Raw genomic sequence first — 15,240 nt, forward strand, 5'->3', positions numbered from 1 at the left:
AGGCACATGAGGGCAAAGGTGGTCCTGAGGCAGCTTCCCTCAGGAGGGCCCCACCCCCGGAAGAGCTGCCTGTCTTCCCTCAGCCTGAACCAGGGGACCACAACTGAATATGTGCTCACATCTGTGCCAATCTCACTCCCCTCCATGGCCCTCAGGATTTGCAGAGCTGTCTCCATGATGATCACATTAAGGCCACCAGACCTCGGACCCAGGTTCTACACTGGCCTCAACTCTGTCCTGATGAGGTGTCCCAAGTGCCAGGGTGACAATCCTCACATCAACAAGTAGGGGCTGTCACAGACCTTTTGCAGAAAATACTGTAATTATTACTGATTGGTGAGGATGTTTTATTTCAGAGCCAACTCTCACCTGGGTGTGGCTTTTATATGCAGGCAGACCAAACTTTATAGCTGGGGATCATGGGGATTACCCTTTCCTCAGGCTACCTGCAGCCTTTCCTGGTTCTCACCAGCAGGTGGCACTGCTGAGTCCCTGAACCTGGCTGGAGAAGACTTGACCCAGCTGTGGGTGGGATGATGCCTTGCAGGGGCAGGTCAGCACCATGTAGCACTGGAGAGGAACCCAGAAGGCTCTCCAGGCCAACAGTCTGCATGGAAAAAACACCATCAAACACACAGTCGTTAAGGAAATGGCATAACATTTAGCAACTATTCATATCTTAGGATGGATTTATTTAATTAGATGCTTGTCTTGGAACAATGAGCAAAGTAAAGCTGACAAGAGGCAATGGGAATTCTGATCACCAATCAAATCTGTGGATCCTTATGGCATTAAGAAGCCTTAGACTCCAGGTGGCTCATGGTGACCAGAAGAACTCGCAAAGGGCCTTCTTTCTATGCTGGCCTGGGATAATGCTTTGTGTGCAAGACTCTGCTATCGCTGTGGCTATCTGGGATGGGCAGTTCTCTAGTCTCCTGTCTCCCAGGAAACAGTAAAAGCTCCATCTTCTTAAACCACGTTGTATTACTGACCTCCTAGTAAGTAGCTATAACTGTTGTTAATCTATTTTGTGGCTTTCACATCTAAGCTTTATATTTGGAACAGGCTGCCTGTTTCATTGCACTGGGTATGATTTTGTGAGTAGAAAAAAAAGCAAGGAATCATTTTCCCATTTTATAGTATAGCATGGAAGGGGTAGGAAATTCAGGATGCATCAAGAGGAAGCAGCTGCAAGAGATGGGGGCTGCTCATTCACACACAGACTCATCAGGTCAGCCTCGATACTTGCCTATGGCCAGAGTCATGGCCTTGAGCTTGCTTCTGACCAGCTTCACCACCATGCTCTTCTGCAGGGGTGTCGACCGACAGCAAAGGACTGACCGGCACTGCTTAGCGAGGAAAAGAAATTTATCCTCTAGATTTTTCTCAAGGGCATAGGCCAGACTTCTCCCATCAATCACAAGGCTTGGGCTGGGGTCAGAAGTGGTAGACGTGGAGGGGGCGCCGAGAGGGGAGAATCCCACGCTCATGTTGTCCATAGTCTTCTGAGGAGTGCTGCAGGGGCTTGTGGACCGCACGTAGTGTAGGCACTGGTCCAGCAGGGCTGCGCATGCCTCCTAAAATGGACATGAGAGGACCGTGCAGTTCACTTGGCTGCATGCAGACCAGGTGACCCTCCCCACACATCTGGGTCTGACATTGTCCAGGGCATCAGGCTGCAGGTTCTGCCCAGAAGGCCTCCCTCCAGAAACTGGGAAGTTAGTTGAAGAGGATGACTTTCCACAGAGAAGAGACCGAGCTGGTCTAGGGTTTCTATAAGATTTTCCTTTATTTCCCATTATACCCTGTAGAGGTTGAAAGAGAATGCCTTCACTTTGGGAGGCCTAACAATTTTGTGGCTAGATTGCTCGCTGATTAGGCAGAAGGGACCTCACATGTACTTCTCCATAGTTCTCTGAGGTCCTCATTCAGCCCCTGAAGAAGTGTAATCATCAATGTCTCTCTAAGCTCTCCAGCTGACCAGGAAAATGAAGTAAAAAAAAAAAAAGCATAATTACTAAGCCTTTTAATTGGCAATGCTCTTCCAAAACTCTATCTGAATTCCAGAAAGAAGAGGAAAACTTATTGAAGAATCTGCAGGTCAGGGGACAGAGACATCGGAAGGACAGCTGTTTCCAGGAACAGACCCACTCTGGGGAACTCAAATGGTTCCTGGTCCTCCATGGGCAGTGAGCCCACCGAGTTAGTGACCAGTTTCCTACAGAGTATGGAAATCAAGCTGTGTCCAACAACTTCTTACTAAGGACCTTTTATATTTAGGAAAGTGAGTGAGACCAGAGAAAAGAGGATTGGAGAAGACAGTTAGCAGCCTTGGGGCGATAGGCAGGCAGCCAGACATGCAAACACACATAGTCACACACACTCATGACCACAGCAAGTCGCAGATCAGAAGGTGAAAAGTGTTACTGGATACAGACAGGGAAAGATTTGCTTCCAGCGTGGGGTTGAGAGTGGTAGCAACTGGGGAAGGCTTTGAAGAGAATGTGGGACCTCAACATAGCAATCCATGAGTTCCCTGGTCCTAGCACAGAGCACTGACAAGGTAAGATGGAGCAAGCACACACCACCCTGTCTCCCTCACTGATGCAGTGATGGCACCTGGACAGAATTCACAGAGCACTTATTCAAGGACTCTGGAAGGAAGGAAGTAGTAGCTGTTGGATTAGGGAAGAAAACCAGCATTCCAAGCACAATGACCAGGTGGCTGAGTTTTCCATTTTCACTCTGGCAGCCTCTGGTCTGGACCCATCATAGAACCTAAGAGTGGGTACCAATGCAGGAACAGAAGGAGCTCCAGGAGAAGCCCTGCGGGTCTGGTTGAGGAATGGAAAAAGGAAGTCCCCATGCTCAGAGAAGATGGAAGAAATTTCATTTTAATTTATTTTTCTCTATTCTCTTGACCCTAGCCCCAGGCAATTTTCCCATGGTGGCAGTGGAAAGAACAGCAGTGGCAACAGGACTGTCTGTGCTGAAGATTCTGAGGGAGATGGACATTCTCTTCTGTCCGTGAAGCTGAGGTCCCACAATGGCAGGATAACTGTTGCCTTCCTTCTTTCTGTTCAACCCCCACTTGGCCCTGGAGGTAGATGTCAGTGCAAAGTACAAAGCAGAAAAAGGTCACTCAAACCCCAGCTTCCTTGACATAGGACTGAAAAGGGGAGTCCCAGAGAATGGGAAAGTACTGGAAAGACTGTGAAGAGGGAGGAGCTTGGCTAACTGGCCCCATGATGTGGTTTATTAATTCCTGCGCTCACCCACAAGCTGTGCACTCATGGACATAATCCTAAACAGCATAACAAAGACTTTTCACAATTGAACTCTGGGGTAGATTGTTACTCAAATTGCAAACTGACCTCAGGGTGGCAAAAATGTGAGACAGATTCTAACAGCTGGGCAAAGGGTGAACAAAACTGACACTGAAACCAACACAGAGGCTGTTGAGAGCAGGCAGCCTGAACTCAAGAGGGTTGATCACCTGTGTAAAAAAAATCCACATTCTTCACAGAATTAAAAAATGACCAGAATGTCATTCAAAATGCCCACAATATAACCCAAAATTTATCAGCACACAAATAACCTCAATGTATGTGGAAAAAGACAATCAACAGAAGCCAATGCCAAGATGACATAGATAGTGGAATTATTTGGCAAAGGCTCTGAAGAAGCCTTATTCTCCAAGAGGTAAGAGTGGGCATTCTGGAAATGAATGGAAAGGAAGTCTCAGGAAAAATATAGGAGATATAAAGAAGAACCAAATAGAAATTTAAAAAACAAAAACACATTAACCAAAATAAAAAGCTCACTGGATTCTAAATAATTTATGTAGATACTCTGCCCTCAAGGAGGGAGACTACAACTCCACATTCCTTAAGTGTGAGCTATACACAGTGACCTCCTTCCAAAGAGTACAGTATAGAAAGGGGTGAAAGAATTAGTTTACAGTGGAGAAACCTGACAAATATAACATTAACAATGATAAGTCATGTTGATATGATGTACCATTGATATCATGTGATGAAATGATGAAAATGGCATTTTGTCTGTGGCCTTCTTCCCCTAAACCCACTGCCCTACTCATGAGAAAAACATGAGACAAATTCCCATATCGGGGCATTCTACAGAATACCTGACCAGTACTCCTCAAAACTGTCAAGGTCATCAAAAACAAAGAAAGTTTGAGAAATTGTTAAATCCAAAAGAGCCTAAGGAGACACAATGACCAAATGCAATGTGGTATTCTGGATGAGATGCTGGAACACAGAAAGAACATTAAGTAAAAATTAAGGCAATCTAAATATAGTATGGATTTTAATAAGTAATAATTTACAGATGTTAATAATAGGAAACATTGGGTGTGGATTACATGGAAACTCTCAGCACTGTCTTCACAATTTTTCCTTAAATCTAAAACTGTTCTACATATATCAAGTTTATTTTTTTTAAAAAAACTCACTAAATAGGATCAACAGCAAAATAAAGATAACGAAAGAAAAAGTCAGTGACTTCAAAGAGAGATCAATAGAAATTATCCAATTTGAATAAGAAAGAAAAAAATTGAAAAAATGAAGAGAGCATCAGGGATCTTTGAGACAATACCAGAAGGCCTAACATTCACGTTGTCAGTCTAACGAAGAAGAGAACATGTGGTGCAGAAAATGTGTTTGAAGAAATGATGGCTGAAAACTTACTGAATTTAATGAAAGACATAACCCCACAGATTCAAGAAGCTTAGCAAATCCCAGAGTATAAATCTAAAGAAATCCATGCCAAAACAGTCATAATCAAACTGATTAAAACTAAAGACAAAAAAAATGCTCAAAAACAGCAAGAGAAAATGATTCATTAGTCACAGGGTAACGATGATTCAGATACTGTTGATTTCTCACTAGAAACCGTGGTGAAATAAAGACATTCTCTGTTGAAGATAAGTAAGAGAACTTGTTGATAGGAGACCTACTTGAAGGGAAGTGATAAAGGAAGCTCTTTCAACAAAAGGAAAATTATGCTGCAAGGCAACCTGGAAATCAGGAATTAAAGAAGAGCAACAGAAATTGTAAATATTTATGTAAATATAATGGACTGTTCTTTTCCTCTTGAATTCTTTAAAATAGGCTTTTTGATTGAAAGCAAAAATTATAATATTATCTGACGAGGATTTCAACGTTTGTAGCTATAATATATGACACCTACATCATAAGGGGAAGAGAAGACAGACATATGCAGTGACAAGATTTCTTCATTCCACTTGAAGTGACAAACGACTGATTCAAAGTAGACTGAGAATTTAAGTATGCACATTAATCTCTAGAAAAAACACTAAAAAAGTTAAGTGATGTTGAAGAAACACAATAGACAAATTAAAATAAAATACTAAAAAATGTTCAAATAACCCAAAAGAAGATCAGAAAGGGAACGGAGAAACCAAAAACAGAGAATAATAAGAAAACAAAAAATAAAATGGTAGAACTGAATACAAACATATTGATAATTAGACTAAATGTAAATGATCTAAGCATATCCATTAAAAGGGACTGTCAGAATGCATTCAAACATGATCTACCTGCCAAAAAAAGCCTTATTTTGAATGTAATGCTATAGGTAGATTAAAAACTAAAGGATGGAAAAAGATACACTATGCAAATACAAATCAAAATAACTGAGTGACTATGTTGGGCCAGAGAGTAACTATTTTAGGATTTGCAGGTCATTCGGTCTCTGTTGCAACTACTCAACATTGCCATTATAACGTGAAAATAGCCAATGATTGTACATAAGATCAAAGGCAAGGCTGTGTTTGAACAAAACCTATTTATAGAAATAGGTGATGGGCTGGATTTGGCCCATAGGTCACAGATTGCTCAACCCTATTATATAAGAATTAACCATACCATCTACAAACCGGATCTAACTGATCCACCAGCCAACAACAAAGCAGAATACACCTTCTTCTCAGGTGCGCGTGAACATTCACCAAGACAGACCACACCCTGGGCCATTAAAAAAATAAACAAATTTAAAAGAATTAAAATCATAAAAAGCATATTCTATGACCATAATGAAATTAAAACAGAAATCAATAACAGAAAGACAACAGGAAAATCTCCAAACACGTGGAAATTAAACAAAACACTACCAATTTTAAGACATAATAAAACCACAGTACACCATAGTATTGGTGAAGGGATAGACACATAGATCAATGGAACAGAACAGAAAGTCTATAAATAGATCCACACAAATAGAACCAATTGATTTTCAACAAAGGTGTAAAGACAATTCAATGGAAAAAAGACTTTCAACAAAAGGCGGTGGACTAATTGGACAGCTACATGTAGAAAAGTGAAGTTTGACTTAAACCTCACACCTTACACAAAATTCTACACAAAACAGATTGTGTCTAAAGGTGAGATATTAACCAAAAAAATTTAGGAGAACATATAGAAAACATATTTGTGGTTAGGCACATCTTAGATCTGACTACCTAAAGGATGATCCATAAAAGAAAAAGTTGATGAATCAGACATCATCATCCAGCTTGAGGAGACGCTTCAAGTGGGAGCTCACTGGAGGAATCAGAGCCCAGACCAGGATTTTACGAGAGGCAGGTACTCCCTACATACTGGGGGATTTAATTAGATAATGTGACTGGATGAAAACCTTCAGTGCCCATTGGGCCATCCATGAGACAGCCTACATTGTTGTGAGGACTTTGATGTGTCCTGAGCTTCCAGGTGATCTCATGAAAAAAATTTCTGATACTGTTGACATGGATACTTTATCAGGAAAAAGCAGGTTGAATTTTGCAATAATAAAGCCCAGATGTGTGTTCTTTGAAAGAAATCTAAGAAATTCCAGCAAATTACGCATCCTCCAAGGCAACAATGAGCATGTTCTAAGTGCCAGAAACATAACCCAGAGGTGCAAACAGAGAGGCAGAGGGAAAAGGCCCACCTCACAGTGGCTGCCAGAAACGGAGGCTCCCTGGTGGCCTTCCCACAGAGCTCTGCTGTGGGTGCTGGCCAGGCACGTGGCTGCCTCAGGCAGAGCAGGGCCTCCTCCCAATCCACCTACCCGGGATTCAGCATTCAGGGTGATGATGTCCTCATCATGGTCCAGAAGTTTGCAGGCGTATGCAATGTTAATGGCTGTTTCTTGTTTGTCACCGGTGAGAACCCAAATCTGCAGTCCTGCTTGACGCAATTTAGTAATGGTTTCGGGGACTCCATCCTGTAGGCGGTCTTCAATCCCAGTGGCACCTGGTCAAGTGTACAACAGCGTGGGTGAGCCCACTCCTCACGTGCCCCAAGACCCTGATGGGGTGTGGATGCCATATATCAATACACCAAAGATGTCCGCATGGCCCTGTAGACTGGGATCTGCTTGAGATCTGACTCATTTGGAAGCACTCTTTGATGACTCATCATTTCAGGACAGTGGTGGACACTTACAACACCTTTCTTGACTTGACACAATCGAGGATGCATAGGAAGAACTGGGAGGCACTGAACAGAATTCCTTGTACCTACAACAAAGCACCTTCAATGCTTTCTAACTTTTAACTTTATAGATAACTTGGAAACAAAGCTTGTGGGGAAATGGTGGCAATGACCACATTCTGAGGGATGGAAAAGTTTTAAGAATTACCCATCCCACATAAAGCTTCTGGTGAATGACATCCACAATGTTTGCTCTCAGCGATGCTCGAAACAGACTGCACAGGCCCATTATTACTTGAAAGCAACATTATTTTGAATGTACTTTTCCCACAAATACAACGAATAAGAGGCGAGTTTTCCATTTAGGTCTCAGGATATTGGTAAAAATATACCACTCAGTGGGAAATGTGCTCTCTAGGCCAGCCTCTGTGTTTTCCTCTGTTTCCAACTTGGTGAGATGGTCTCTACCTTCCCTCTAGAGGTGTGTCATTGACTGAAGGCTCCTCATCAGCCCTGCCTTTCTCTTTTATGCCAAGCTGTTCCCTGTGCTGGGACATGGCTATGAATGTGTCCCCTCCAAATTCATAGACTGAAGCCCTAATTCCCAATGTGACGGTATTAGGAAGTGGAGCCTTTGGGAAGTGATTATGTTATGAGGGTGGAGCCGGCACGAATGAGATTAGTGTCCTTATAAGAAAAGACACAAGAGAGATGATCTCTCTCCACCATGCAAGGATACAGAAGGAAGATAGCAATCTGCAAACAAAGAAGAAGTTCTTTATCAGGAAGCAAACTGGCCAGTACCTTGATTTAAGACTTCCAGACTCGAGAATTGTGAGAAATGAATGCCTGTTGTTTAAGGCACCCAGTCTGTGGTATTTCACTATAGCAGCCCGAAATGACTGAGAAAAGCCCATTCCCTTTCTCCTCCTAGAAAGGACCAGATGGCAGGTGCAAGGAGGATGGAGTCAAGGTATAACACATGTACAAAAAGTGCCCATTTCCTAAATGATACCCTTCATTGTGCTTTCACAAATCACACATACGTGTAACCAAGGTCAGGATAAAGAGCTCCTCAGAAGCCGCCTTCAGGGGCAAGTGTCTTCTGTCTTCCACCTCATGCAGCCTGTGTGGTGTGTTGGACCTGGGCCTACCTCCCACTTGAGGAATGCACCAGAATGTTAAGTGGGAACTTGAGAAGGACCCAGAAAGGAGGAGGGGATATCGTACCCCAGCTGCCCTCTGCTCTGAACCATGGAGTCCCCATGGGAAGGACCAGGCAGAGGTGTGGGGTTCGAGGTCTACTTAGGAATGAGACCGCATTATGGTCCATGCTCACTGTGAACACCTCCCTGACCACTCAGGCACCAGGAGGGCAACTGGTCTTGGCCTCTCCACTCTCGCAGCCCTCTGGCTCTAGCACGAGGAAGAGTGTGTGCCTGGTCTCTGACTCCCTATCTTCACCATCCAACAGAGTCGTCCTTGTTCAGCGCATCCTAAGTGTCACTTCTTCTGTGACATGTTCCCTGACATCTGGTGAAAGAGGGTAGGATGATCAGGCCTGCCTCCATGTGTTCATAGTGCCTTGTTCATACTTAATGCTAATAATAATGATTATGGAATAATCACAATGACAGCTAACTTTGATGGATTGCTATCTGCCAGATAAAAATTTGGGCAGCATCCCTAACATCTGAGTACTACAATTATCCCCATGATACAGACGTGGAAAGCAAAGGTGAGGGAGGTGAGCCTGCAAGGAAAGGGCCAGGATTCCACGCACAGTATGTCTAATGTCCCAAACCTCTGAACTGCACGTCTGCTCTGGGATAATTCTTCCATGATGGTGTGGTGCTTCGTGTATAACTCATTCAATTGTCACCCTTCATTAGACAGCAACTTCCTACAGAAGAGACCGTGTCTCCTGTCTCTGTATTTTGGCCACTCAGCCAGGGCTCCTTGGTAAATGCCCACCAAGAAAGAAAGCAGGGAAGGCCTCACAGATGAATTCAAGGGCAGAGGGAGTTTGACCCTTTATGGAAGACCTAACACCTTGAAAATATAACTTATTTATTTCAGGACTTAATTGGCCAAAGTAACGGGCCCCCCACTGGGTCACTCAACTGACCCTCACCTATATAAAGTGCAGCTTTGAATCAAACACAGAATATTATTGATATTAGAAACAGAGTTAGGGAAAGTATGTTTGTCTCAGCATGAAATATGGCTGAGGATAAAGAGTAAATTCGAGGGAACAGTCCTTTTAAAATGATCTGGAAGCACAGCATCTTTCTCCAGCTCTCCAAGGTAGCTGTTGTTAATATAATGTATGTGACTTTGAGTAAATGTCACCTTCTTTACAACCTGATCCTCGGGAGAACCTGGCATTTTGGGTATTATAACAAGGGTGCAAGCTAGTGCCTCCAGGCCTCCCTGTGCTCAGATATAGGCAGCTGTTAATGGGAGGGCAAAGCTTTCACCAACTGAGGAGTTTCAGATGACACTTGGAGAAACTAGCAAGAGTGCGGAGGAAAGTGAGCAGAACATTGTCCTTTGAATTTAGGTTCTTGGCCAGAACATTATGGAAAAGAACATTTCAAGAACACAGCATGAATGATAGTCTTTCCTTTGTGGTTCTCTGATGTTATTGAACATGAGAACCTAAATGAAAAGATCTAGAAAGGGGTATTTGGCTTTGGGATATTAAAAATAGAAACAGCTTACTTCACATTTCTCAGAAATGAATCTGAGGAGCTGGGACACAGTGCCAGTGGATAAAGCTGTAGGGAGCATGGTGGTGGTGGCTCTCCTGTTTTCCAGCTCAGGCCTCATCCTGAACCATAAATATCCCAGGCTGCAGGAGATGGTATGTGTTTAACAACCAGCTTGCAGGAAGAGGCTGTCTGATGCACTTGCCCCTTTCTGTGGTGCAAATACCCTCACCTTGGCTTGGATTTCAAGCTATCAACATAGCGTCAAAGGCTATGCAACGTTCCTGAAAATTCATGCAACACAGCAAACAGTGATTGCAAAATTTCCAAAAATTTATCAACAGGGTCTCACCAACAGGGATGAGCAGGCCCCAGTACACTGCTGGTGCCCACTATGGACAGTCCAGTGGTTCTTATTTTTTTTAAAAGTAGCACTTTCTTTTTTGTTTTTTTAAATGAAGATTGGCCCTGTTCCTAATCTTCGTCTCTCTTTTGTTTCCTCCCCAAAGCCCCATTACATAGTTGTATATCCTACTTGTAAGTCCTTCTTGTTCTTCTATGTGGGATGCCACCACAGCATGGTTTGATGAGTGATGTGTAGGTCTGCACCTGGGATCTGAACTGGCGAACCCCAGGCCGCTGAAGCAGAGTACGTGAACTTAACCACTATGCCACCAGGCAGGTCCCCCTGGTTCCTGCACTGACCCATCTCAGAGCCATTCTAACACACTCCTGGAGAGAAGCATCAGCCTCAGGATGACAGTGGAAGGTGGCTGAATCTGAATTCTGAAAATCTTCACTAGCCAGGACACAGACCTGACCCCAAAAGAAAGAATGGGGACAGGGATAAATAGAAAACCATACTTGTAGAAGTTTACATAGTTGCCTGAGTAAAAGTTACAGAATCCAAGCTAGAAAGCAATTCCTGTGAAAAAGATCTAGGAAGGAAGACTGATTTCAAGTTCAGTATAATCCTAGGGTATACTAGGGCTATCAAAAACTTAGGACATGTTAACAGAGATATAGCATGGGGGCCGAGGGAGGTGATGAATGTCCAACTACCAGAGAAAGTTTGTAGAAGAGGCCAGCCAGGCTGTAACAGATGTGGGAGCAGTAACCTGAGACTCATCAGCATGCTGCTGCTGAGGGCTGGACTCAGTACCTGCACCTTGCTCAGTGCTTCACTGCATCCCCTCTGTTCACCCTCACAGGATTATTACCCCGCAGGTAAGGAAAAGACCTCATGGCCAGTAAGTGCCAGAGCCAGGACTGGACAACCAAGCCAGGGCTCCTAGACTCTGAAAGAAGGAAAGGTAGGCATGCCTGAAAATATGGGTGAAGAAGGGGATGGCTCAGGGTGGGTCTGGGGGGTTGCTTACAACCCTGTCCTCACACAGTTACGGTCTCGTCCTGTAGAAAGGGGAAGAGATTGTGTATGCATTGCTCCAGAGGGTGGGACCAGCGCCCTCTAGAAGGCAGATTTCATTCCATTCAAGAAGTCAGACTGTCAAGGGAGAGAGGCTGCCCCGGAGGGAGAGTGCTCCATGGTGAAGTGTCAGAGGTTGGGCAAGCGTGTACTGCACTGCAGGCCAGGAGAACCAGCCGGACCCCTGCTTAGCCGACAGGTCTGATCAACAGGGTCTTTCGGAGAAGCACATTCTAGATGTGAAGAGTTTTAGTTCAGTAAATCAAAACTTGGCCGTCCAGAAGACACATAGCTGTTTTCCAAGGGTTTCTCTGAATTCTCCCCAGGGACACTGTTCATGGCATCTCTGCCTCTGGATCCTGGGGCTGTCCTGAGTAGTGCAAGGCCTCTTACAGGATACCATAAGCAAAACAGAACATTATATAGTATGTGTATACATTATGCTATTAAATACATGAGTTAATATGAATTAGATATTATATCAGATATGCATATATAGGTATACAGACATCCCAACTCATTTGCCAAGGGAACAAGGCCAAATGAATTACAGCCTTTCTGTGTGAAATGAAAGAGGAACCTGTTTCTTCGTGCCCCAGGAGTACCATCTGACCATCAGACCACAGGATGGGGTGTGTGTATACATAGCAGGTCACAACTAGCTCCTGGTGAGGACACACAGAGCACACATACAGAGGCTCAAGTAATTTAATAATGCTTCAATAAATCTTAACTATTTTAAAATATTAAATATTAAAATAAACATTCAAGTAATAAATACTTTTATAAATACTAATAAGAACACAGTACCAAATATGGGCAAGTTTTAGTAAAAGTGAGTCTGTTTTCTTTCCATCCAAACTGAATCTGTGAAACATTCATAAGATGTAAACTAAAGTGCAGCCACTTCTGGGGTCCAACAGTTTCTTTTTGTCTCTGGGGTAGGCGGCATCAGTTGTTGAGAAGCCTTGCTCCTCATCTCTATTTTTGGTAGGAAAGCAGGATTTAAGGGGAGGCAAGTCGGCTGCCCTTGCAGGATGCCTGGCGGGGGACACATGGAATTCCACAGAAATAGTGGACCACGGTGAGAACATTCAGTCAAGGACGATCCCACCTGAAGATCACGCTAGTGTCAGGCCAGGCCTGTGCAGAGTTGTCAGTGGCTAGAGCTGTGTCACCTCCTATTGAGGACTGTCTCTAAACTCCACACTGCTCTACGCAACACACGTTGTGAGTGTAATTACCCAGCAGATGCAGATTCGTCTCCAGGCGGATGGCAGACTGAAAGAGGAGCTCCTCACGGTTGTCCAGGGAGGATTCTGCTTCCAGGTGGCTTTGCAACCAACAGGCATACTCTTCCTTACTCAGAACCTATGTGAGACACACTAATGAGTGCCCACAGGCACTGAGCACTGCTAGGGCACCGTCAGTGTGCCACTCACAGAGCGGCCCCCACTTACCCTCTTGGCGATGCACAAGGTGCGCAGGCCTTCCACCGCATACAGGTTCAGGTAATTCTGAGTCATGCTTTGGATTTTCTTTTGATGCCTTCCTCTGGCATCATCTAGGTTGGAATAGAAGCAGAAACATGGATGAGTAAGAACAACAGAGTCCAGAGATCTCGTCAAGATGGCGGAGGTAGCAGACTCTGAACTCATCTCCTCCCGTGAACACAACCAGGTTATAACTATTTTTGGAAAAATTACCATGGATAGAAAACTGGAAACTGGATAAAAAGAACCCCCACAACAAGGGACAGTGCTGACTAAGGTGGAAGAGGCAGGAATTCCTTCTGGAGAGAAAAAAAGCCTCCTTCTGGAGCAGAAAAGTTTCTCAGCCAGCCAGGCAGGAGCCACCCTAAGGTACGCAGCCCTCTCTGGAGGAGTGAGGCCTGGAGTGAGGGACAATACTGCTATAAGCACCCTTCACACTCAGCACAACTGAGATGAGCGTCTTAATATCTGGCTTCGGTGGCCATTAACTGCAGCAGGGATACCCCCAGAAAAGCTACTGGATGAAAGCCAAAAAGACCCGGGCCTTAAAGGGCCCATGCACAAACTCACCCATCTCAGCAACCTAAAATCATCAGAGAGAAGGATGACAGTCCTGGTGAAAAGAGACTCACCTGGTGGGCTCTGAGTGCATGTTGGTGAGAGGAGAGACCTCTCCCGAGACTGAGACCTTGGTGATGGCCATTGCTGTGACCTGGTCCAGGCATGCTGACACAGACCCTGGCAGACGCCATTGGAGTTTTCCCCCTGGCCTATTATCCCAGGGGTCTGACACACCCACTAGAGCACAGATTTAATCCAGTTCAGCCAGGCCAGGCAGCCCATCTTAGGGACCAGCCTGGCCCAACAGCAAGCCCTCAGGCTACTTGTTGGCCTGCACTGACTGGGTGCCTTGACCCTCTACAGGAAGGTGCGTGTGTCTGCCTCTGTGGGGGAGGGCCTGTGTGGGGGCCAGGTGAACTGTGGGGGATATTGCTGGAGAGGTGGGGGCCTCTGCAGTGTGGCATCAGGGTATGCTCCAGGGGGGTGGGAAGTGTGCACGGACCAGGACTGTACTGACAGTTTGTGTGGTCCTGTGGGGGGTGAGGCTTATCAGTGGAAGAAGACCTGTGCTTCACAAATAACCATAAAAAGGATCAGCCCCACCTTCCAAACCTGAAACAATTGGGTGTTCCCATGCCTAGGGCCAGCCCCACTCAGCTGCACTCCTGAGAGAACTCACAACAGCCTTGTAGGCCTGAGGTCTATAGGAACTATAAGCCCATGAGCCTAGCAACCAGCTACACTGGGTACCTACTCAAATAACAGGAAAACGGCAACAAGAGTGTGCTGTTAGACCTAGTAGACAATGGTGCAGAGGCTCCCCAAACTGGATTTACAAACAGCCTGCCAGGGAGGGAAAGACTAGAATCCGTGGGTACCTGCATTAAGAGCAACCCTGTTACAGCAGAAGAACACAACTAGCCCATTTGGACTGGTGATGAGAGGGAAGCACACTGCCGGGCCTCAAAAGGCAACTCTTACATAAGGCCACTTCTCCAAGATCAGGAGACACAGCTGACACACCTAATACATAGAAATAAGCACAGAGAAAGAGGTCTAATGAGGAGACAAAGGAATACATTCCAAGCAAGGGAACAGGACAAAACCCCACAAAAAGGACTAAATGAAACAGAAATAAGCAACCTACCTGAAAAAGAGATCAAATAAAAACTAATAAGGATGCTCACAGATATTGGGAGAAGACTGGATGAACACAGTGAGCTCATCAACAAAGAACTGGAAAATATAAAAATGAACCAATCAGAAACGAAGAATACAATACTGGAAATGAAAAATTCACTAGAGGGACTCAATAGCAGAGTAGAGGATACAGAAGAACAGATTAGCGAGCTAGACGAAAGACTAGAGGAAATCACACAAGCTGAACAGAAAAAAGAAAAAAGAAATAGAATGAGAACAGTCTAAGGGAACTCTGGGACAATGTCAAGTGCACTAACATTTGGATTACAGGTGTCCCAGAAGGAAAAGAGAGAGACAAAGTGGTAGAAAATTTATTTGAAGAAATAATAGCTGACAATTTTCCTAACCTAAGGAAGGAAACAGACATCCAAGTACAGGAAGCACAGAGAGTT

The 15,240-nt window shown here is 44.5% G+C and overlaps 1 protein-coding gene across 1 annotated transcript in view; it reads right to left on the reverse strand.

Annotated features, from left to right (window-relative positions):
* The window catches only part of ATP10A (ATPase phospholipid transporting 10A (putative)), a 179,326-nt gene that overhangs the window by 10,913 nt on the left and 153,173 nt on the right, over positions 1 to 15,240 (reverse strand). The window contains 4 exon segments of the mRNA XM_014844398.3: positions 1,250 to 1,577; positions 7,093 to 7,277; positions 12,839 to 12,965; positions 13,055 to 13,158. Of these exon segments, the coding sequence (XP_014699884.3) occupies positions 1,250 to 1,577; positions 7,093 to 7,277; positions 12,839 to 12,965; positions 13,055 to 13,158 (744 nt within the window).

The sequence above is a fragment of the Equus asinus genome, chromosome 2, assembly GCF_041296235.1.
Source record: "Equus asinus isolate D_3611 breed Donkey chromosome 2, EquAss-T2T_v2, whole genome shotgun sequence".
In the NCBI taxonomy this organism is placed as follows: Eukaryota; Metazoa; Chordata; class Mammalia; order Perissodactyla; family Equidae; genus Equus; species Equus asinus.